The 25,749-nt window shown below is 43.4% G+C and overlaps 1 protein-coding gene across 1 annotated transcript in view; it reads left to right on the forward strand.

Annotated features, from left to right (window-relative positions):
* Nucleotides 1-8,834: 8,834 nt before the first annotated feature.
* The window catches only part of LOC147228864 (alpha-1,6-mannosylglycoprotein 6-beta-N-acetylglucosaminyltransferase B-like), a 100,603-nt gene continuing 83,688 nt past the window's right edge, over nt 8,835-25,749 (forward strand). The window contains exons 1-2 of the mRNA XM_086157167.1: nt 8,835-9,265; nt 14,277-14,389. Coding sequence (XP_086013293.1) covers nt 9,198-9,265; nt 14,277-14,389 — 181 coding nt within the window. The 5' untranslated portion in view covers nt 8,835-9,197. The remainder of the gene's footprint in view (nt 9,266-14,276; nt 14,390-25,749) is intronic.

The following is a 25,749-nucleotide window of genomic DNA, read 5'->3' on the forward strand; positions in this document are numbered from 1 at the left end:
CTGTATATTCTTAGCTCGGTGACAGAGTAGGACTGTGGGCCTGTCAGTCACAGCTCCAGCCCTCAGTGGTCCCTCTGTCACGCCACATTCAGATGACTGCTTCTATTAAACCCAGGGTTCCCGGCTGTCAAAAGCACCCGTCGAACATGCATGGCAAACCCAAGCAGGTGCACGTGTCTCGCGTGAATCGCGTTTTAAGAGCTGAAACAAACAACGCTGTAAAGATTAGCGGTTGTGGGTGTACTTGGAGTTCTTGACTTGATGCCGTTTTCCGGGTCAGGCTGTACTTCAGGGGACGGCCACGGCAAAAGGTTGGCGGTTCAATCCCGACTCCTCCCATCTGCACGCCCAAAGTTGCCCCCGATGGCCTGGCCAGGGCACACGGTTCTGTGGTAGCGGGTAAATGCTATCCAGAGTAGCACGCTCTGACACCGCGAGCTGTGAAAGCGTCATTGACGTTGAAACCATTTACCGTGACTTTCTTGAAGGGTAAAACTATGGCTGCAGCTTTAATTTCCCAAAAGTAGAAGTTCAAAAGACCTTTTCTTTATTTTTCTTGATGCCGCCATTATTGGGATAATTTGTTTTAAAATGGCTGAATAGAATTCAGAGTAAAATGCTTTGAGGCCGCAATGCGTGAAAATGCTAAATGAGACAATTTATCACTATTATTATTAGTAGCAGGAGTAAACAACTGTGGCTCCTTCAGATACACATCATTTTCTGTACAAATTTTTGAAGATACGCGCCGTGATTTGAGCAAATTTTATCCTTGAAATATGAAACAAAAAACTCATGATACGAATACAAGAGCGAGAAAATCAAAATTTGAAATTTGCAATTACACTTCATGCATCACCGCTGCATCTTCTGAATCGGCGCTGTTCACTGCTCTCACCTTGATGGATGTCTCTTCCAGCATCCCTCGGCTATTTTTCCAGGTCGTTCGCACAGTACGCATACTTTATGTTGTGTTCCTTTCTCTTGTATGGCACAATTTTATATTTTTGTGCTTATTTTATGTATTTTTTAATCATCATCATGGGCCCTAACAAAGCAAGTTTACAATAACCGTGATTGTTCTTTTTGATGTCTCTTACATTATTAATGTCAGGGTATTTCCTGCATCCTTATTGGATTGGGTCGGAATGAATTCATTTGTTATTTTAAATGGGAGAAATTCATTTAAGATACGAAAAAATCAACATACGAACCCACTTCGGGAGCAAATTAAAGTGGTCTCTAAAGGGACCGCTGTATAACCATTTATTTTGCTTGATTGTTTTGTAATTGCAGGTAAGGGTTAAGACAGTGGGTTTTGTTGCTACAGTACAAATCATCCTCATAATGCAAAATTAAGCTTTTTTTTTGGAGCTGTTACTGCTTTGCACCTCAGCTGCTTCTGGCTTCACCTCTTGCACCGTTCACGAGTTAGCGATTGTTATTTTGTAATGATGCTCTCTCTCTTTTTTTATCAGCCAAATGTTTTCACCGAGTCATCGTTTTAATCCAAGTCTGTCTGTTCTTGACAGATTCATGGGTTTCAGATAAGATCAGACAAGATTATTCTTTATTAATCCTCCCGATGGGGAAAATTCAAATATGACAATATTGCAAAAAAATGTTATTATAAAAAATATCACACATACAGGCGGCATGGGGATGCAGTGGGAGTGGAAGGTCCCTGCTGTTGTGTCTAGTCTCCATATTCCCCCGGTATCAGCGTCGGCTTCCTTCAAATTCCCCCTTCTGTCCAAAAACAAGCAGGAAGTCAGTTTGAAACCCTACATTGCTCAGGCAATGTGAATAAGTGAATGCATGCTTGTTTGAGATGACGTGCGAATGAGAGGGTGAATGAACGGTTGTGTTTATATGACTGCATGCAGTCGGTCAGGGGGAGTGAATTCCCTGGTCGTGTTAATGAGGGAAGCGCATGTTTTTCTGTCTTGACTGTGAATGAGAGGGTGAATGATTGAGTGTATCCACTGTAATTCCCAGACTATTCAGCGCACCTGAATACAAGCCGCACCGACTCAAAATAACCAAATAATTGTATGTGTACATATATAGGCCGCACTTGTCTATAAGCTGTAGGTGTCGACGTTGTAACATGAGATATTTACATGGGAAGAAGTTACACAGAAACATTTTTTTTTTTTACTTTTAATTAAATACATACCGGTAACATCCACAAATACGTACTGGAAATGCCTTTCTCCACACAGTGCCTGTAAAACGAATGATGAAAAAGATTAATCATAAATAAATAATAAATAAGGAAAAGTCCATCCCTTTTTTCCCCCTGCGCAATGAAACCATCAAAATCGTCTTCTTCAGTTTCCGAATTGAACGGTCTCAGAATGACATTGTCACACACTTTCTCGGTCCCTCTTTTGTGATGTGTTTGGGTATTTAATTGGTCTGATGTGACGAGGCTAAATGTTTTGGCAGCATGAAGGTCATTCGCCCTTAAAAAAATCCATAAATGAATTAGCAGCATCACTGTTTAAGCTGCAGTGTTCAAAGCGTGGGAAAAAGCAGCAGCTTATAGTCTACAAATGATGGTATATGAAGCATAAATGAAAGAGTGAATGGCTATATGTTGCAAGATGAAATGTGAATGAGAGGGTGAATGGTTGCATGTCTCTCGCCCAATAACACCTGGGATAGGCTCCTCAGTGCAGAATAAGCGGCTTAGAAAATGAACGAATGACTGAATATCACACATATTCTGCATATGACATCAAGCTAGGTGGGTCTGATCTTCACCTCACCTCACATGATGAGATAAGATGAGATGAACTTTAACAACCCCATGCTTGGGAAATGGTTTCGCAGCAGCAGCAAGACATACAAGGACAAGACAAGCTAAAAAGACACATAAAAAAATAAATAAAATAAATAAACACTGAGGTGTAAAAGTATGAAGTGTAATCTAAAAAAAAAAATACTGATATACAGGAATAAATAATGAGCAAAGTGGCAAAGTGAATTAGACTGATTAGAGTGAGTTATTGTATAGGGTTCGTTCTGGTTCATTTTGAGAAAGTTGTCTCCGTCGGCATTGCAGTCTCACACAGAGATTCGGTGTACCTGTCAGTCATACGGTGAGGGATAGTCAGCAAGTGTGTGTGTGCGTGTGTGTGTGTGTGGGTGTCTGAACATGTCATACCTACAGGCGAAAGAAGTCAGTCTGGATTGTAATGAAAATGCAAATGGTGTTACTTGTGTCAACTTCCGCTGCCAGTCAGCACCGCAATTACATACAGCCCCCGAACGCCCCCCAATCAATCCGGGTAGAACCTGGACAAATCGCTATCCCGACTCATTTCCCTAATTCATCACAGATGAATCGATCCCCCTTATCGTTATGTTCTCTTCTCGTGTTCATTCTCCGCTTTCCCCATTGATTCCTGCCTTCGTTCCATTCATACAAACTGTTTTTTTTTCTCTTTTCGTCCGACGTGATCTTTCCACCCAATGAGAGGCGGGCTTTTGTAATTGGCATAAAAGTTGGATTGAAAACCAATGAAGCAAACGGGTCGCTACAGTCTGAGGAGATGATTAATGGGACGCGATTAACGCCTATGTTCGATTTTTCAGTTTCAGTTCAAAGGTGGACGGATGATTATCTTACTTGTTCCGCGCGACACATCGGGCCGTCTTGACACAACTATCTCAATCAGCCTTGCGCGCAGGGGCCCGATGCGGGGCAACGCCGGGGGAACTCGAAATATGCGGAACGTCTATGGGTGAACATGAATAAATCCTGTTTATGTATTTTATATTTTTGTCCTTCTTGTTGTCCTTTTGGTCATCTATTCGTACCCTTGCTGTTGGTTTTTCATTCTGTTGTCCATTTTTCTACTTGTTGTTCATTTTGGTGTCTATTTTTTGTGGATGTCTTTTGCTATCTTTTTTAATTTTCTCTTTTTTTTATATTCATACATATATTTATTGATATTATCATTGTTGCGCTACTGTGACAGAAGTATTTCCTAATGGGGATCAACAAAGTATCATCTCATCTTATCTCATCTCATCTCATCTTATCGTATGATGAATACTTTGTCTCACGGTAGATTAGATCTGCGTCAAGGGGAGGGTAATTGTCACAAACAAATGATTGGGGGGAAAAAGAATATGGACATTTGTGACCAAGAAGGCCAAATCCAGAGGTTAGCTTTAGAAGAAAAGAAATAACATCATCATCACATTCAATTAAACATAGAGAACAACATCAACATGAAATTTGTCCGCTGCACTGAACCCATCATAGATTAACCAGACCAGAAGGCAGCAGAGGAGCAGCGCCAGGAAAGCAGTTAGGAGTTCAGTGTCTTGCTCAGCAACACTTCAATCGGCTAGGAGACACGCGGGAATCAAGCCACGCTGCCCTGGCTTTGCACCTTTGCTTAGCACCTTACCATTAATGAAGCAATGTTCATTGGTTAGCGCTTTCACTGTAGAAGGGAACATGTTTCCAGACTATACATATGACAATAAACACTTGCGTGGATTTCCTCCTATGGTCCAAAGCCATGCAGCAGGTTCGGTGGAGATCCTAAATTTCCCAGAAATGTCAAAGAGAGAGTGAATGGTTGTATGTCCGTATGACACGTGACGGTAAATGGTTGTATCACTCTATGTGATCTATGCATGCAAGAGGGAATGGTTGTCTATGTTATGCTCAATGCAGTGAGATGCAGTCAGGGGAGGCAGGAGAGGCTGTGCCTCACTTGCCAATCTTGGAATGAAAAAATGTGAAATGAAAAAAACAATGAAATGGTTATATTTATTAGTGATTTGCACTATAAAGGTATTTTTCATTTAACCTCACCTGTTTTAGTTTTTATTTAAAATCGCACATTTTTGTCACATTTACCGTTCAAATACTAAGAAGAGACATGCATTGAGGCACTGCTGAACAGCAATATAGATTGCGCAATGATAGCTGTCTACTAGCATGCTCTGCACTAAGACCGAATTGCTGTCTCCCTGTATGTCGCTATTAAAATGATTAAACGCTTTTGTGATATGAATTGCTTTTCCAATGTACAGTGTTTTTTGTCAACAACTGCATGTGTGTTACTAGTTTCTTGTGCCGAGTGATGAGGCACATCAATCAGTGCCTCACCAGCCTGAACCTCAGCGAGAGGGTGAGTGGTTCCACCCTGACTGACCGAATCTGCATTCTTTGCACGGAAGCGGCGGTAGCAGCGAAATTTCTTTGAACTTACAATCACAAATCACAGTTGTGTTTTTTTTTTTTTAGTCCCCATCCCCATCAATCCGTACGCAGTCAGCATCGGCCATGCCGAGCAGGGTTACAGAGAAGAGGAAGAACATTCATCACACCTCGGTGTGTAGATGCATATCTGTCCAAACACTTGTTTCACTGACATGAGCTCTATCTGAGGAGTTTAGAGTTTGATGTCTCTCCTGCTCCACTCTGCGAGAAAATAAAAAATGATCCCGCGAACTCCCTCCGTTAGAAGGATCTCCGTCGGCTCACCAAACACCATCATCCGCTTGATCCCTGTAGAAAACCTCTGTGAACATCCTTCCGGGGTGAAGAGGGATCGGTTTTGAAATCAGCGCCTGTCCGGGGAAGATGACTCCAATCTGATCCGGAGAACTTCGTACTTTTTTTCAACAGATTAGTTTTTGTAAAGTCTATATTTGGATAAGGTCGCCTGAGCTGCGGGTGTTTTAGCAGCAAAACCCAGACTAACCGCTCCATCCTTTTTAACTGAAAATTACATTTGTCATTATGTCATTCCCGTATTTATGTTTTTTCACATTCCCCCTAATTTGTTTCGATCGTTCATAAATGTCGGATCAAATTGGCTGCGGATAACCCGCCGTGCTCCACCCTGACATTTATAAAAGAGATTCCTGAACCGCGGCGAATCTGAACAGCATCATCGGCGGCGGTTATCAGCACCCCGGCAGCTCCGGCACGTCCGATCCAGTCGAGCTGCGAGCGAACGTCAAACCCAGCGCGGGCTAACCCTCGGCAAATCATTAATTTCCTGTCCCGCTTATACGGAATAAATGCGGTAAAAAAACCTTGTTCGCACAACTTAATTATCTCGTGGACACGAGCTTGACCTCATTTGAAACTGGGGTCTCTGAGTGTTCAGAAGCTACGAGACATGACGCGTTCCCACGCTGATCCATCAGCAGCTTCCAGATATAACTTGTTCGCTTGTGGGAACAAGTTATATCTTGATTACGATATAAATTAAAGTGGGAATGAGGTGTTTATCGACGCTACCGCACTTTTATGGCATGGAAAGTGTTGTACCTGGGAAAAAAGAAAAGCGGCGCAATCAGATATATCGAACTTACGATAGGTCCAGATGTATTCAATAGTGGCGGTATGTTCAAATTTTTAAAACTTGATACTTCTCGTGGACACAAAGTGAGAAAAATACGAAACAGACGATCGTGAGGCTTGAAAATAATTGAAATATGCAAACAGGTCTTATCGTCTTGTCTCATGTGGATCAACATACAGACTCAGTGTTGGATCTCTGTCCCTTCTTTACCTCTCGTTGGCAATTTATCTAAAATCGGTTCGTCTAGTAAGATGGGCATCTTCACATATTTGTGTCGGAGACAGATTTGGATCCAGATTTGGATTTATAAAAACATAAGAAATAAAAAAAAACACCAAACGTGCAGGGAGAGTAGTAAATAATAAATAATTTCTGTTGTTTACTATTACAGATTGCCTGGTTTTCTGCATCTGCTTTGCAAATGCTGGTTTTTGCTCAGCCCCGGGGCTAGATGTTGTCAGACCATATTGACAACAGCTGCAGAAGGGAGTTAACTGGGGGAGTGAAAGGAGGGAGGGGAGGAAGGAGAGAAGGAGGGAGCACGGAAAAAAAAAAGAAATGGCTGCATTTCATAAGAGTTACACCGCTTGTCACACATGGACTTGGTACCTCTGTTGATTTGAGTGGAGTATTACCATTCACTGCTGCAGTGGGCATCCCTTACAGTTTTACAAATGCATGTATAATTCTGCAAATGGAGGAATATTTTATAAAATGATTTCTTAAAAGTGAACCGGGGATAATATCTGTATTTGCCTCATGCTAATCTGAAGTGAGGTGAAGCCCTGCGCCATTGGGAATTCTACACTTCTGACAAAATGCTTTTTAGGCTTCGGTGGTTTCTACGATGGTGCATTCAGAAGCACCGCTGTTGTGTGTGTGTGTGTGTGAGTGTGTGTGATTGTGCATTTTTCAGGGGGCAAAACGCAACCTGTGCATGAACAAACACATAACCACACACAAAGGATAAAGCGTCAAAAAAAAAATCCAATGTTTGCCCGGTGGATTCCCGCTGATGGCGCAGAAGTGTTCTCACAGTCCGCGGGGAGGGACAGCTTGCGTGGGCGGTTGTCAGTCAAACACACACACACACACAGACACACACACACATGCACACACACACACACACAAACCAGAGCGAGCAATGCATGAGGCTTTTTTGATTTTTATGCTGTCATCTTCTGTCTGGCATCCTCTCTGTTCTGACTCCCTTCCTCCTGCAACAATGTACCAGCAACAAAACATTGTCACCACTTGTTGTAGTAATGTTCCAATTTATAACTGAGAATATCACATTTATAGGGAACACAAGAAGTGCTGCATTAAATGTAGATCCATTGTACCATCAATCTCTCCAGCACCCTTTTATTTCAAGTAAATTCCCTGTCATTGGATTGTAGAGGGTACTTAATTCCAGTGCTGTTCTAACCAGTTGTATTCCTACTACAATGATATTTATGGCCGCTCGATGTCGCTGGTGCGCCCTGATCGCAGTCTCCGGCGCTGTCCGTGGTACTGAAATCGTGAACTTCAGTTCAGTTGTTATATATAGGATTTCCCCTCTTTTTTTTTTAGTTTTTTTCACAGACGTATGAATGAGTCTGTACAGAAATAGTTACAATCATAAGAGTGCTGTAAAGAATCGTGGGGTGACAATACATTTAACTGTGTTTTACAGTTTTCATTGAACAAAAACCAAACTGCCCTGCCGTTGACTTTCGAGTTAGACTATTTTCAGCGAAGAAGAAAGAAAACAAGCAGCCCTAAAGTAGTCAGGTGCCACCCGGGGGGGGGGGGGGGGGGGGGGATTTGGAGGGGGAGAGAGAAGCTGCCGCTGCAGAGGCTTCAGACCGTCAGGAGCACTCCATCATTTTGCCGCTGGACTGCTGTCAAGTTACCGGTAGTAACAACAAACCGGAAACAGAAACTGTATTTAACAAAATAAAAGCTTATGGAATTTTTATGATGGGCACGGTGGCTCAATGGTCAGTTCGATTCCTTCCCCGGTTCTTGGCCTTGAATGCAGGCTCTCCATGGGTTCCTCCAAATAACAGCCCATTCTACAGGTCAATTGCACAGGTGTATGGATGAATGTGAATTGTGCTATAGATGTGATCGACCAACATACCAGATTGACAGTGAGTTCAGGATAATAAAGAATGAACTCATCTGAAACTTCATCTATTCATGCATTTATGGATGGATATTGAAAAAGAGTTTTACTGTTATGGGACATTTTTAGGCGTCTTACTTGACACTGAAGGACAGCGCACAGGCATATACATATATGCAAAATACAGATTTAATACTGTACAATCTTTAAATAGAAACAATAAAAAAGAAAAATGACTTGATAAATATTTGCTACTTTGAAGTTTCGTCTTTATAATGCAAATTGTTTTATTTTGAAAAGTTTCAACCAGATGCTGCGTGTTTTGAATCGCCGCCTTGATCGTTATAAGGGAGGGAATATCGGCGAGGGTATGAGTTACCACATTCGCGCCGGCACACCGGGAACCGGAGGCGCCAATTGAAGCCGGTACTCACAACGGAGAAATAAAAAAAAAAAATTAAAAATAAAAATAGAAAATAAAATATCGAGGATACTCCGATATTCTTTTAAATTTTATTTTATTTTTTGTGGGAAACAACCAGCCGCGGGTTTCCACCTCACATGGAAGCGCCTCTCTCCGCAGGACAATCCCCCTGAATGCCCCCCCGTCGCACCGGGGACCGGAAACTTGGGTTCGGTCGGCCGCGGTTCGGACGCCGCCGGGCGGGACGCGGGGCTTCGAAGATGTCCGGCCAGGTCGGGGGGTTAGCGGCAGAGCCAGGGGTCGCCCGTTTCGGAAAATGATTAACAGCAACAACGGCGGTAAAATTATGGTCAGAAGATGCCTAGTGACGTTCAAACCGTTCAGGTAAGACGCACTTCATCCCCATTCACCCACCTTCATTTATGTGTTTTTTTTTAATTTATTTATTTATTGTCACTTTTTTTTTTTTTTTTTAATTTATTTCAAAAATCACTGCTGCACGCATTTTCCCACCCTCAAAGTCTATTTTTTTTTTTTTTTTTGGGGGGTATGGGGGGTCTGAATGTGCGCCCCTGCTGGAGCACACCTGAATGCAATTGTCCTGATGGATCCAGCCAGGTGTGATTGATGGGAGGAGAAAGAAGAAGAAGAAGAAGAGGAGGAGGAAGTGAATGAGTGAATTGGCAGGGAAAAGTAGAAGCAGGCTGTCGCCCTGTGAGATTAATTAGACGCGGATTAGATCCGCGCGACGTTGAGATTAGGGCCTCGGGTCGAGCAATAACTTGGTTTTGTAAGCCAAATCCGAGCCTTATTTGTGTTTGTAGATGCAGAGTGGGATGAGGGGGTGCCGCGGTCACCTCAAAAATTAGGAAATGCAAAAAAAAAAAGGGTGAAGTTGTAGAACATTGCATGTTTTCGATGCAGGGAAATGAAAATTGTGTGTTTCAGGATTGTATGTGAGGGGGGAAAGTTGGGAGGAGCTGAGGAATTAATGGGGGGGGGTGTTATTCACTCATTTTCTGCACCGCCTATCCCGGCTGGCGTTTGGCGAGAGGCGGGGCTCATCCAGGGCGAATCACAAGGCCACGTGTAGAGATGTGCCACCATTCACCCTCTCAATCATGCTTCATACAGAGACATCCAACTGTTCATGCTCTCACACACACACTGCAAATAGAGCCATACAAGCCTTCACTCAAGGATTCAAGACTTTTTGTTGTCATGAGTGCAATGGAATTTCAAGATAGCAGTTCGCAGGTTCAGTGGAATCTGAAACAGACACAAATAACATTAAAAAAGGGGGACTCAACACAATACAACAATGGCGGCGTCTCTTGGCTACCGATATGAAAATATAAGACCAAAAATACAAATAACATCTAGAAGAATAATAGATAAATATGTAGAAACAAAAAAGTGAAAAGTGTGGAAAAAAAGGGTTTATTGCGCTCTACTGTGTGGCAAAAAAACGCAAAAAGCAGGACACAGCGTAACTATGCAATGATGGCAGCATCTCTGGGTTAGCAATATAAGACAGGGAAAAAAAGGACAAACAATAGAATAACATCGAGAAGAATAATTAGATAAAGAAATAAAAAAGTAGAAAAAAAAAGTGTTTATTGTGCTGTAAGCGAGGTTCAAGTGTTCAGGGTTTTGTCGAGTTTAGTGCTGTGACCGCTCCGGGGTAAAACCCGTCATCTAGACATGCAACCAATCACCCTGGGTGATTTCGAGCCTCCAATGAAGCTGCCACATTTTTTTATTCAAACTTGACAGTTTAAACCCAAACTACTCCAAGCTGAAAGTCTCCCCCTGTCGGGAATCAAACCGGGGACCTTCTCGGTGTGAGGCGGAAGCAGTAACCGCTGTGCCAGTGGGCAAAAAAATCAAATAAAGGAGTGAAGTTCTAGAGTAGGTAAGGAAAGAGATGGTTGTGTATTGGCTGCTGTGGTGTATTCATCTGTCCTGGCCGGAGCTGAGTAATAATCGCAAGAAGGAAAGGGGGCGTCCAGGAGAGCTGAAACAATGAGTCGGCTAAGGCGCGGGCCCGGAAACATCCGCGGTGCAGGGCTGCTGACTGGAAACCCTCCGTCAGGTGGAGGCACCTTCTGTCGACGGCAGCTTTTGCGCCCGATCGACGTGCCCTCGCATTCGTTTAATGACTTCTATGCTTGACTTTGAGACCAAATCACGGCGGCGTGTGGATTTCCTCGAGAGGCAGCTCCACACACGCGATAGTTTTGACCCGGGTAGAAAATTAAGATCTGTAACTTTTGTTGTGCAAGAATCTCTGAATCTCCAAAGCCTCGCTTGGAGAGAAAGTGCGATGAAGAAGTTTCTTTGAAAACCCCCAAAAAAACGCACACCTGCGGCGAACCCCGACGCAAAGCTCGGCCGGATCGGAACCCGATCTCATCCATATGTGTGAGGGAGCCAATTAGCCGATAGCGGATCTCTCCTTTTGATCCAATTAGAGGGGAGCGGAGCATTTACTTTAAGCCTGTTAATTAAAGACTTGTCAGGCAAGACCGAGAAGTAATCCCCTCGTATCACCCGCCGAACGCCACTTTGGAAAAACGACGAAATAATAAGCGGGGAAACGATCGCCCCAGGACGGTATGGGATCGGCCCACGCCGGCGCACTGGCATTTCCTGCCTCCTTTCCTCTCTCTATTAATCCCCGCGCTTCTCAAGTGGTCCATTTTCTATTCGCTCCGCGTGCAAGATTATTAATCCTCGGATCAAAAGGAGGCAATTAGGTAATTTGAGCGGGGCGGGGTCGGCAGATTAGCTGAAAAATTAGATTTACTTTGTCTAACTGACCCATTTGTTTCCGCAGTTAAATATGATAATGCGATGCATTTAAGAGTTAAATTACAATCAGTTGTCGGAAGATTGGGTTTTAAAATTTCCAGCTTTTTAGCTCTCGGGCTCACTGACCGCTCGATACTAGATTAAATGCGTAATCCAAGCGAGCGAGGAATTCTGAATAATTCCAGAACGTGGCGTTTAATTTAGAGGAAGACGGGAGTCGGGGAAAAATTTACATCGGCGACTTTGACGCCAGCCTCACGGTCTGACGGTTTTAAAGTTTTCCAGAAGCCGCGTTCGCCCCGGGACACCGATCGACACGCCGAACACTTCTCGTTTGCCCGACAGCCATCGTCGTCTTTGAGTTTGAGCCCCGGAGCGGGTGGTGACAGGATTGTTTTTGTCCTTGAGGCTTTGCAACTTGGGACTAGACCGCCTCATGTCTCGGAATATAAAGTTGGCCTGGGAGCCTGGGATTCTTAACGGTTTATTCGGCATCGTCCGGAACGCTTCGGGTCCGATCAGATCAGCAAGTCAAATTTTCCCCGAGTGCCATTTTTAACCGGATCCTGTTCTTTGAAAGCTCGTTCAGATTCAGGAGTTATTCTTCGCGACTTTGTGAGACCAGGATGTTTTCACAGCTCCTGTTGCCGGAAAAAGACGCCAAAACAAAACAAAAAAAAAAAAAACGATGAAATTGACAGGTGATTAAATTCTACCCCATGCAGAGTTAGCATTTAATTATAATAATAATGATTTCTGATCGCTCCTCATTTGCACTGTATTAGTTCAAAATGTTCTTTAAATCATTGAGAAATGACGCAGTTGCGTTCACTCTTTAGGTGTGATGGGGAAAGTCTGAGCAATCTACCGATGTCTGTTCATACTGCAGGGGTCCGCTGACTCATTCATATCTTTCTAAACATACGCAAAGACTCCTAAAGTGAACCTCAACATTTCACCGACGCCGAGGGGGATTTATCATCCGATGGATTTGAAACTCTGTCAGGTCAAATTTAGTATTTGAGCTTTTTGCCCAAAAGTATTGTCACCAAAATATTTGAGGCGATAGTTTAAGATGAATGTATTTATTTAGAATTATGCCATAACTTGGGTTTGTGCTGAATACGCAGTGCATTTGTTTGGTGTAAAATGAGGAAATGTATTCCATATCAGAAAATAAATCTCTCAAAACTTGAGTATTTACACAAGAAGGCTATCAGAGGTCGGGGGAAACCACTGACTGCCAGTCAGAAATTTTGCATTTTGTGCTTATTTAAAGTTTAAAATAAAGATAAATGTGTTTTGGGGGTTATGTCGGCAGCAAGTGCCGGCGAGATCTATTCTGGAAGTGTGTGTGTGTGTGTGTGTGTCCCAATTGTCCCAAATCGCAGTAAAATGTCTTGTTTTCTGGTTCCCCTCTGCCCTCCTCTTGTCTTTTCTTCACCATCCCATAATAACTATCCCGCCTCTGCTGTTGCACCCGTAATGTGGCGGCACGATGTTTAGCAAAGAAGGTCCCAGGCCAGATTCTGGCAGGAATGAGTAGAGTTTGCGTTCTCCGAATTCCTCCCATAGTCCCAAACCATGCAGGGGGTTCATCCGAGACCCTTAATTGCTTGTCAAAAATCCTCTTCTCGTAGCAACTTGCGTTTTTTTTTTTTGTTTGTTTTTGGTTTTTTTCGCTCCAAGACATTCCACCTCTTATCCGAAAGGCTTCTTCTCAATTTTTTTGCGGTGTTTTATTTAAGAAGCCTCTCATGAGAGGTGTAGCGTCTTGGTGGGGAAAAAAACCTAAGTCTAGTTGCTACGAGAAGAGGATTTTGACGAGAATGAAGCAGGACCTGGATGGCTCTATATGGAGAGGCGATCAGTCAGCTGGGATGGGCTGTCCTGAGCACAGAAGAAATGTCTCAGAAATGACTGGATGAATATGTACTGCTCAAATATATAAAGGGAACACTTAAACAACACAATCTCACTTCTGTGAAATCAAACTGTCCGCTTAGGGAGCAGCACTGATACATTTTGACTTGTTTTAAGGACATTACATCACAGTTTGATCAGCCTGTAGAGTGTTTTTCCACTTTAATTTTGAGTGTGACTCCAAATCCAGACCTCCATGGGTGAAAAAAAGTGATTTCCATTGATCGTTTTTGTGTGATTTTGTTGTCAGCACATTTAGCAATGTAAAGAACAAAAGATTATTTTCATTCATGCTGGATGTGTTATTTTAGTGTTCCCTTTTATTTTTTTGGAGCGGTGTATTTCTCCAGCTGCATCCTTCTTTGGCTTCCGCGGTGACATGAGTGCATTTGTTTATTCAAGCTTCTGGAAACTCTTTCTGAGTTTAGGGCTTTGGGAATGATTTCCTGACAATCGCTTTTCTGTCATGTTCATGATTTCTGCAACAAACCTGACCTCCCGCAATCCTGTACCCTTTCCACTTCTTCCTTTTTCAACAAAAAAATCCTCTAATTTTCATAAAAAAAAAAAAACGCCATTCCCGTTTTCCCCATGAATGTGTCCATGTTGCTCGACTGCCCTTTGATCCGTCCTTCGCTCTCCGTTCGCTGTGTTGCAGGATATTCGTCGTGGGGATCGGCTTCTTCAGCCTGTGCTTTCTAATGACCTCTCTGGGGGGCCAGTTTTCAGCCAAGAGACTGGGCGACTCCCCGTTCACCATCCGCACAGAAGGTACCCACTTTGCTTTGCAAGATTGCATGTGCGCCCGTGTGTGTGTGTGTGTATGTGTGAGTGTGTGTGTTTGCTATTTTTAACATTTCAGTTTCTTCTCTACAACTGCGCAACACTGTCTGTTTTTGCGCCGCCCTGTCAATAGAAATAGAATAGAACTTTATTTATCCAGGAGGAAATTCTTTTGCCGGAAGGCTCCAACATTACATCCATTCACTTGAAACATGATATTGATTTTATTGCAGTCAGGTTTCCTTCCTGCAGAAAGGGGAGGAGTTATAAAGTTTGATGGCTGCAGGTAGGAAAGACCTTCTGTCGCATTCTGTGGTGGCTGAAGATGCTCTGGTAGGACCTCAGTCCAAGATGCAAGGGATGCACGGCGTTGTCCCTGATAGCGAGGAGCTTCTTCAGCATCCTCCTCTTTCCCGATGAGTTTATTAAGTCCGTTAGCGTCGGCTGCCTTCAGCCTACAGCCCCGGCACACTGCAGCGTACAGGATGACGCTGGACACCCCCGTGTGATTAAAACCTCTGCAGCGTGGCTCTGCAGACGTTGAAAGACCTGAGTCTCCTGAGAAAAAAACAGGCGGCTCTGACCTTTCGTGTATATGCCATCTGTGTTTTTAGTCCAGTCTAGTTTATTGTCTATAAAAGTTTGCACTCCCAGGATTTGAGAGGCGCACAATGGGAGAGAATCGGAATGTGACACTAGCCGGAAAAGGCCAGTGATGGCAAATGTTGCGTAAACCTTTAGTGCAAATTCTTTATTGACCAGAGAACAATGACAGAGGTGGAAGTACCACAGAGCTCCTCCCAAAAAACAGTGATTCCAAGGAAAAACACGCTTCTTTATCGATTGATTTACAAGGTGCAGAAACTGGTTTAGCATGTATTCAGTATTCGCTCGATTCCCAGACACTGGCATGTTTGAGGGATTTTCTATTTATTTGTGATAGAAACATGTTTTTTTTTGGATTATTTCAACACGGCAATCACTTTTCACGTACCCGTACGAAGCTTGGATGCTCCTGATTTGACTCATCGTGGCGTGGGGCATCCCATAATAGCAAGGCTTTCTTTGTGTAATATGTGGCTGTTTTTAATTCCCTTCAACCGGGCTTGGGTTATTCAAAGTTAGAAGCAAAGTGAAAACAATTCTGTTGACTTCATGGAAAACATCGGTTGCCATCGAAGCGAAGGAGGTTGATTTTGATACACAAACTCTGGGTTTTGGGATATTTTGACCGGGGCGTTTTGGCGCAGGAGGTAGAGCGATCGTCCTTGGAACTGAACATTCCTGGTTCGACTTCCAGCTCCTCCTAATGTGTCGAGGTGTTGTTGAGAAAGACACTCAACTGCCAACTGCTCCCCTGGCGCCGCTAGACGGCATCCAACTGCTCATGGTTCATCCATGACGGGTCCATAAATGCAGAGAACGAATTTTCCCACGAGGGATTAATAAAGTATATCGTAATTTCTGGCCTATAAACTGCTACTTTTTTCACACGCTTTGAACACTGCAGCTTAAACAATGATGCGGCTAATTTATGGATTTTTTTTTTTTTTTGGCTAACGAGCTTCATGCCGCCAAGTCATTTAGCCTCGTCTCATTGGACCGATGATACTAACGTGAAATTCTGAGGCTGTTCAATTCCGACACTGAAGGAAGACAAAGATAGTGATGGGCTGGAGCAGGGCAACGCAGGGATAGAAAATGGATGGATAGATGTCTGTTATTTATTATTAATCTTTTTCATCAGCCGTGTTTTCATCGGTACTGTCCGGGGAGAGAAAAAAACATTTTCAATTCGTATTTGTGGATGTAACCGGTATGTATGTACTTAAAGGTTCTGTGTAAATATCTCTTGTTACAACTTGAACACCTGCGGCTTATGGACAAGTGCCGTCTGTATAGTTACACATTTATTTATTTTTAGCCACTGCGGCTGTTATTCGGGTGCATTCAATAGTCTGGAAATTACTGTAAATTATGAAGTGTTTTCATTTCACAGCATTGGTGAATGTGTGAGGGTCTCATTAAAGATAAAAAATAAATAAAAAATTAAAAAGCCATGGTGTGTAACAATGATGGGGATATTTATGGCCATAATTTAAATAACATGTCGCCACTGTTAGAACAACCTGAAAAACATTTCTACCATCTTTCAACTTTGCGCATGTTTAGAGGGCAGCGCAGCGCGAATTGTTGGTGCTGGAACCGAAGGTTCTTGGTTTGAATCCCTGTCGGAGGTGTTGCTGAGCAAGCAGGGAAACCCATAACTGCTCCCATCCTGGCGCGGCCCTCTGTTCACGGTCCATCCATGATGGATTGAATGCATAGTTCGATTACTTCAAGGTCTTCACAAAGTTTTTTTTTTTCTTCATATATATCTTTATTTCTGCTGTTCCTATTCATATACGTGTGTATATTAAAAGTATACAAGAAGTATACACTTCTCCTGTATCAGTGACATGTTGATTGGGTATCCCATGGCAGAGCGGGAAACCTTAGCAGGTCATTAAAAAGTGTGTGTGTGTGCGTGTGTGTGTGCGTGTGTGTGTGCGTGTGTGTGTGCGTGTGTGTGTGCGTGTGCGTGTGCGTGTGCGTGTGTGCCTCTTCTTGTATGAGGAAGGGGAAGCAATTGCAGGTCTAATTGTGAAGGTGTTTAGTGCACTTGAGAACATGGTGTTCAATTCCTCGTCAGAGCGAGCACTGTGATAGAAGAAATGCAAAAAGAAGAATATCTGAGGTGTTACATAAGTAGTTGTGTGTGTGTGTGTGTGTGTGTGAGCTAATAGTGGACAGATTACTCTTAGCTTTGCTGTATTTATGAACAGAAAAGTATTAAAAGGTGGCGTGCGCGCCCGGTGTTTCTTTGTCTTCGCACAGGAAGGAGATGCGGAGCGAGCTCATTAAAACTGCATACAGTCCGACTGTGCTTCCCTGCAGGAGATTATTTTGTGTCGGTGTCTTTATGTGCAAAAGACGTCTGCAACTACAGTTTACCACGTGCATGGACGCGCTAGTTTGCATTTACCTTGTTGTTCCACCTCTCTGATCTTTTTTGGTTCGTTTTTTTTTCTCTTCCCTGCATCGGTCTTGTTTTTGTTTTTCTTTCTCTTGCTTAATGTTTGTCGGATTAAGATCAGCCGGGAGTAAAACTCGTTTGTTAAATGAGCGCGGCGGTGGGCGATGCGTGTGAGAACCGAGCGGCCGATCCATCTGCTCTTTGGCAAAACAACCCATTGCAACAAATCGACGTTTTTGATAAAGCCTTCAGTAACCAGCTGCAGAGAGCCGGTCGTACCGACGTGTTTATGCACCGGCATGACCAGCCAACCAAACAGATTAGAGGTTTGACCTTTACGACGCTAAGCTACTTACCAAACTACTGAATATGTTTTAAATGCTGTTCAGTCGGTGTGAATTTTTTGCTACTTTGGTGTTTCCTGGGCGCGATTTGGTTCTGCCGTATTTTGTTTGCGTCTGACTGCTGCCGAGAACCATCGGATGAAAGTGTTCCGCTATAAATGCTAAATATTAGTTCTGCTGTGTTCAAAACCCAAATGTCTTTCGGCCGGTCGGTGCTTGACGAAGACAACGCACTGCGACAAGGGCTGTTATTTGTCTGTGATTCCATTCTGTGAGGAGATTTGGACCATTTCATGTGCCTTTAACAGATGATTTTAAATAATTAGATATAATGGCTAAATGTTATCAGCTGAATAATTAATGCATGAGACTTTTGTTTCGCTGCTGTGTGCTACTTCTACCCATGGTTCACCTGAAAATGCACATTGTGTATTTGGTACAAGGGGGGAAAAAAAACAATTTCTATGGCTGTAATTTATTTTAATGAGGGTGTCAGGGAAAATTTGATTTTTCAATTTTAGCCTTAGTCTCGACCCGTACAGCTGAGTTAATCATTAGAGGATCCTGCTTCTGTGGAATGAGCAACCCTGCTAGATGTGTTTTGAGTTGCTTGCTTGATTGAATGATTGCCAAAAAAAACAACTAATATTGACTATTATTTTCACTTTTCTAAGCAACCACACAAGTTCGGCGTGTTCTCCTGTGGGATAGCTTCCCATTCCCCAACCAGGACTTGTTGTTAACCGGCGTGATTGTGTTGTTCGCTCTAGGCCGTTCCCTCCTCTCCACTCCAAACCTTTGGAGGATCCTGGCTCAGTGTGGGGGGTCTCGTTGTCATGGATGGAGTAAGGTCCACCAATTCTTGAGATATTGGATCGCCACCAGATCGACTCCAGAATCTCACGCCATGCAGCTGACAGCACTGAAAGCTCAAAAAGAGAGTGAAATTTAGCTTTTTTTTTTGGTTGGGGGGGGGTTCTCACAGGTTTAGTTATATTCCCCAGTCAAGCTATATCTGGGCAGCACTGTGTCTCCTTCAATCTGGGGTCCTCTACCAAAGGCCTGGGAGTCTGCGGTTGCCTCCCGTAGTCCCAAACCAGGCAGCTGTTCTCAGGGTTCGGAACAGAGTTCTCAGATGTTCCTCTCAGAATCTGCTGTCGCCGCTCCCCCAGCTTGGCGGTTACTACTGCAGGCGTCTCGATCACTGCTGAGACCGCTTTTACATTCACGCCCGCATCTTCTCCAACTCCTCGTGGCCCTGATTGTTCCACGGCTTCCCGTATTCCAGATGTTGCTGTCACTTGAGATACATCTACATCCACTCATATGGCTGTCTTCTGCTGCTTTGCCACCACCACTGTCTGGTTGTCCGTCAGGGACTGGAAGTCCCATGGGATCTGGGCATGGTCATTCTGGACCACCTTTGGAAGTGTCTTCCACCTTGATCCTCGGACCTCCAACCCATGCACAGTACAGATGTTCCTGCGTACGATTCTAGCCCCCTGATTATGACACTCCATAAATGCCCTCCCTGCCAGCATCTTACAACCCACTGTTCTATGCTGTTTTGTTTCAGGGGTGTCTTTGTGCACCTGTACCTGGGGTCTTGTCTTGTGTGGTCGAGCCTGACCTCGATCGACCTTGCGTTCAAGGATCTTGTGAAGCCACAATCAATGCCTCTGGGCGGTCTTTCAGTTCGCCCTTTTCCAGTTGGTGGGTCCCTTTGTATGGTCTGGCCCCTCTCCATGCTGTCTATGGTACTTCCTAGTCCATCCATGGTACATGCCCGCCTGTTCATGACAGCCCTTGCGGCTCCTCCTTATTTCACTTTTGCTCCTGAAGCACTCACTTAGCAGGTCATAACTTGGGGCTATCTTCCTAATGGACTCCCTGATTCCTTCTGGATAGAGGCTCTGATGCTCACTCGTCTACAGACTCCGGTTTTTCACTTTGCACAGCCTCAAGATGCTGGACTTCAGGTGAAACCCTCCATGTAAGGAGCTTCCTTGTCCTGATTTTGGTGGCTCTCAGGGACCAGGATACTACATCAGCTGGTTTTCTGATCACCGGAAACGTCCGGGTATTTATCCTATGGCTATTGTTCTTGCCATTCAGCTAACTTTTCAGGACCTGCTTCACCCTCTGAAGGTAATTGGCCGTGGCTGGCCTCCATGCTGCCTCCTCTTGATTGCCATTTGTCCGTGGGATCCCCGAGGAGTTGTAGCTGTCTTGAGATTTTAGATCGTTCAGCTGTGATCTTCCCTCTTCTGCACATCGACTGTCCACACCTATCCAGTCCAATGACCTCCTGGTGCTTTGAATCAAGGAATTGAGTTCATGCTCATTCTTGGTGCACAGCTTGCTGTCATCCATGTGGGGGAGGAGGCTGAATTATCTCCAAAGCCACTCTTGGTGATTTTTATCTCTTTTATCCAGGCTCTAGCTTCATTACGTCATATTTCAAATTAAGGTCCACCAAGTTGTCCTTTTCGGGAGCATGTTGAGAGTTTGACCCTTACAGAGTTCCCAGCATGGTAATGAGATGGCATTTTCACTGGATGACATCTTACAATATACCGTAGTTGACACAGATTTTAACTTGATATGAAAAAGAAAATACTAATTTGTGAAGGGCTTCGTCACGTTTTACAAGGAGCTCCGGCTGAGAGACCTGGCAATTATCTGCACATAAAGTCATCCCTGGATTATCAGATCCATCCAGCGTCATGCAGCTCCCCGTTTCTTCTTCTCAGTGACTCACCATCACCTCAACCGTTGTGAGGCGGCGGAGAGGCTTTGAAAATAAGACAAGGAAAGGGGAAGAAAGCAATTGAAGTACAAAATTGTTTGTTTCAGTAATTGCAAGATATCCGGAGGTTATTTTTCCTGAAGTGGACGGACAAAATGGAAAGAAAAGCGGCCTTTAACTGGATTTTCATGTAAAGATTCAAACAAATCTGACACTAAGGAACTATTGGGTTAATCCCAGCGGAGGCTGATCACACTGCATTTGATTACATTAACAAGAACCCATAACAGCCCCTTTGCTCTCATCATGCTCTTCGCTTCATTGTTTGTTTTTTAGCTGCAAGACCTCAGGCTTTCTTATTTGTGGCTCCTTGATTAAGGGAATCAGCGAGTTTCTCCTGAGTTTCTGTCTCTGCAGGTCTAGAAAATACTGTCAGGGTGCAATTTGTTTTCGTTCCTAAAGAAAACACTGCTTGCACTTGGATCCTAACATGGCTCAAAAGAAAAGGTTGTTTTTGTTGCATGAAACTTGGATGTTTCTACCACCGTTCTTTAGAATTCCATTATATTTTACATTTTCAAAAAACTGACAATTTTGTGTCCTTAAGACAGATATGCATATTTAATGTATTCTAGCATTGTAAGTTTGATAAATGCATCTGTGGCCTCAGTGGTACACAGTTACCTGCAGAATCTGCAGCACACACACACACACACACACACACACACACACCCAATCTGCTCTCCGCCTCAAAGTTTTTCCAAACTGGATGTGAATGTCCATCACACATTCTCCCCCCCGCAGTTCAATTTCCCCCCCCGCCACTTTGTTGGGAACAAATGTTGCATGACAATCTCCAACATGTTGCTGGTGCTAGGTGAGCTGGAAGCAGCATGCAGGGGAGTGCACTTGTCGCTCAGGGAGTGTCATCAGTGTGTGTGCTTGAGTCTTCCTGGATACCCTCAACCATAGAGTACAAAAAAACAAAAACAAATTAGTTTTTAGATTGTGTGAGTCAAATATGTCATTGTGTTGTGCAGCAAGCATACAAAGCCAGATCAAGAGTGCAATTTGTATTTTTCCACATTCCTACGCACGGCTGTCAGTGATGACTGTTTTTTTGTTTTGTTTTTCCAATAATTGCAAAACTCCAATTGTTGTGTCCGACAGTTGCCCGCTTTAAGGAGCCTTTTTTTTTTTTTTTTTTTTTTTTTTTTTTTCCACTTTTTCAATTTTAAATATCTTATTAGTGATCTGGCTAAAACATCTTGTGTGCTCAAAGTTAAATACGCAAACGGACGCAGCTTTCTGCCCCTCCTATACATTCCTGTTGCATATATTTCTGTGGGGTTTTGGGGGAGCTCACGGATGCCTCCGCAATCTGAGCAGTACTGCTTCAGGTGCTGTGCAGTGTGCTAAAGTGCAACCATAGAAAGGGACAGAAGGAGATCTGTCAGAACTTTCTGCAGAGGCTTTGCGAATCTGAATGGACCTTCAAACAAATCAGACATTTTCCTGTCTGAAACCGAACTTGGAAGGGAACTTCTTGACAAAATCTTCTTGGTGTGGCAACTGGACTTGAGTTTCTTTACTTGAAGATGAAGCTTCTTCGGTTCGGAGAACGGGTGAAGCCTCTCGGATGAGGGGGGAAACGTCTTCGAGTGAAGAAATTCAAGTCCAGTTGCCACAACAAGAATTTTCCATGACCCGGATGACTGAGAACTTCCGAAGACTTGGAAGGGAACTCTGAACTCTGCACCATCCTCGCTCGACACCTGTGGCAAGATGTAGCATGTGGGGAGTAATGTTTTGACACCATGTGAAAGGAAAGTACCTGCCTTGCGTGGCCTCCCTGCCACCATCGCTGTGTGTGAAATGGTGAACACTATCCTGTGTAAAGCGCAACAGAACGGCAGGTTTTCCATTATTGCTAGCATGAACAAGCCTTCAGAGGGAGTGTAGACAATAAGCTGTTTTGATGCTACATCTTTTATCGCACAGTAGAAATAGGAATCTTTGCACTTAGCATCAATCTTATGGTGGACTCGGACGTATTCACACACAGGAAGTGAAAAACAAAATTAAAATGACATCACTCTAAAGTTTACAGGGTTTGCGACGCAGCTGTGCAACCAGATTATTTCTGATATTTCAAATATTTTCCAGAGAGCTCTTTACCTAACTGATGCTTTCTGCTGAAGAGTTTTTTTTTTATATATGCTCCTACATTTACGGCTAAACTTGCATTTTAAAACTGAATCAGAGAAACATAATAGGCAAATAAACAAGCGGGAAGCGCAGCAGACAAGCCAAACAAGAGATTGGGTCTGAATGCAATTTTTGATAAAAGTAGTAAATAAAAGTCTGCTTTTGTAAAACCAATGAATACATTTCTGCACACTAGACCTTGGCTAAGATTTAAAAACAACAATAACATGTGCACGTCGCAATGGCAATTGTAGTTTGACACTTAGATTTTTAACTCCTTTTGAAGATTTGTGTGTATTTTTGACAGGAATACACAAAAACCCCATTGTATCATGTTAAACCTAGCATGTCTGGAGTCCAATTCTGAGTCTTTTTGGTGACAGGAAGTGCCCCAGACTGCTCTTTTGTGAGTTTTATAGATATAATACCATGAACTGTTGTTTATTAAGGTATGTGGAGATGACTTGTAAAATGAACTGGAACTGAATCAATAACTACAACTGGATTTGAATGAACTTCAGCTTTTTTCTGAAGAGGCACATAAATCTCAAACTCTTCACAACAACAACTGCTCAAAGGGGGTGAATTGGGGAGGAAAATGTGTTTCACGCTCAAATAGCCTGGAGGATCGAACGTGTCGAATTACTGTCACTGCAGAGGGACTTTCAGGAAGATCGCACAGCCAGAATTGCTCTGCGGTTAAAAAAAGAAAAAAGATTTAATTGAATCGTCATTTGGGCTGTCGAATTTCAATAACAATATTAAAATTGGCAATCAGAAATGAATGCTAGGGCAAAATGCTTTTTGTTTAATGTCATACACCATTTGTAATGTAGTCCACAAACCACACGCTGCTAAACATGGGCTTAACTAATAAATGAACCGCTTGCCGGTTCCAGAGATTGAGTAAGAACACCTTTTTTTTTTTTTTTTTTAGAAGTCGAGGCAATTAATGAAATTTGGAAGAACAGTGCAAGGCCAGGAATCTGCTGACACTTTTACGGTCCAGGAAGTGGATAACCGGGCTGTAGGATCTCATCAGCCGTCCCGGATCAACTAATTGTCAGCTGACTTTACAATTGAGCTTGACAGTATTTCCTTACAGAGTCCTTGAATTTACAACTGAATCACACTTTTTTTTTTTTTTTAGATAAGATGGATAAAACGTCTGAATTGTGCTATTTGCCGCACAAGCTGACACGCTTAGCCGGCTTATAACGGGGGTACCATATTCTATTCTGTCATTTACAACTGTAGTGGGAGCAGGTGGAGGAGCATCTAGACAGGTGGAAGTATGTCCAGGAAAGGAGGTGGAGATGGAGAAGGTGGAGGGTTCTAAGCACCTCGAGTCAACAGTCTGGTGTGGTCTGGTGTCGAGGAAGCCAAGGCTAAGATGTCGAAGCTCTCTTTGGAAGTGAGGAGGATGGATGGGATCAGGGACAAGACCAGACTGAAGGAAGACTGAGATGATTTGGACATGGACAGAGGAGGGATGGTGGAGATCTGGGTGGAAGGATGCTAAAGTTGGTGCTGCCAAGCAGGTGAATTAGATGGGAGGTGAGATGGAGGGAGATGATTGGCTGTGGCGACCCCTGAAGGGGGCAAAAAAGAGAAGAAGACTGCTGTCATTTACGAATGTTATGATGACTACAACTTCAAGCCAATTCTTCAAAAAAAAAGAGAATTAAAAGGAGCTAATGAAATCATTTTTGCACCAATATGTTCAGGCAGTTAGGTGTTTGTCCGATTTATTTATCTATTACCAAAACACAAATTGACTGAGAGACGTGTCGGGAGATGAAAACTGTTTTCATGTTCTCAAATTTTGCAATTTCATGGTTTTTAGTTTTCATTTTGGATCAAGAAACAAGAGCCTGATAGTCTAGTCCTGGACACAAGGTGCCCTGCAGTATTATTCTTGTCTATATTTCAGAGCCCAGAACCAACTTTGATATTTGCTAACCGCAGTCACGGTTTGTTTTCCGAGGTGCGTCTCCTAGCCAGTTTCTTCTCTGTGCCGACTCCATGATGTTCTCCGTGCTCTCTCACCCTCTGACCGTGTTAAACTGGAATGCATATTAATGAGAAGGCCTTTCAAATATCCAATTAGAGTTGCCATTGTCTTGACCAAAGTGCTATTACCCCGTCATAAATGTGAAATCTCCCCGCCGCACATTTTCTAATGGTTGTGTCCCCTGGAAGGTTACAACACAGAAATATGCTTTTAGAATTACCCGGTGCATTTTAAGCTTCATCTAAATATTGCTGGCGAGCCGTTAGCCTGTCGCACACTGGTTATTTGCCGGGTTCTGATAATGTCAATCAAACCGGCCTATCCTCCCTCTCTGCAAATGCTAATGGTGTACGCGGAGCCAAGGCCATTTTGGAAAGACTGCACATCATGTCTGTCTGGATGAGCAGAAAAAAATATGAATTTAAAGGAACCTGAAATCTCCAAGCATCACATCGGGTCTCATTTTCCAAATTTTTTTTTCTGTACTCCCGCCTCCTCGATCTGGCATCTGTCACTTGGAAAATTAAAATTGGGAGTGACTAATGTGAGATCAGGTTGCGTCACGGTGAGAAGGTCACAGGTTTGATTCCCACGGGGGGCCTGTCTGTTCGTTTTTTCCTCCCACACTCCAAAAACAGCCATTAAATCGCCCAGATAAGTGAATGGATGTATGTCTCTATATGATGCGTGATTGGTGAATGTCTCTTTGCAGGCCTATGACTGACTGGCACACTGGTCCAGGGTCCGCCATTTATGAAAAGAATGATCCCTTGGCAAAACTTCACTTCACGGCCTCATCAGAAAACATAGCCTTATTAAAAGAAGCCTGTTCCATACTGTACTCCCAGAGGAGTATGTTAGACTGGTGCAGGACATGTATGCTTGCTGTGAGGTGTGGTCTTGGTGTAACGGAGAAGTATTGAGAGCAGGGTACAGTTTGAGGAAAATCTTGAGAGGGTTGGGTCGTGTACAGAGGCGGGATAGAAGATGGATAGAAGGTAGACAGAAACTGGAAAT

The sequence above is a fragment of the Fistularia commersonii genome, chromosome 12, assembly GCF_037954325.1.
Source record: "Fistularia commersonii isolate RoL2024-O1a breed Wild chromosome 12, RoL_Fcom_v1.0, whole genome shotgun sequence".
NCBI lineage: Eukaryota > Metazoa > Chordata > Actinopteri > Syngnathiformes > Fistulariidae > Fistularia > Fistularia commersonii.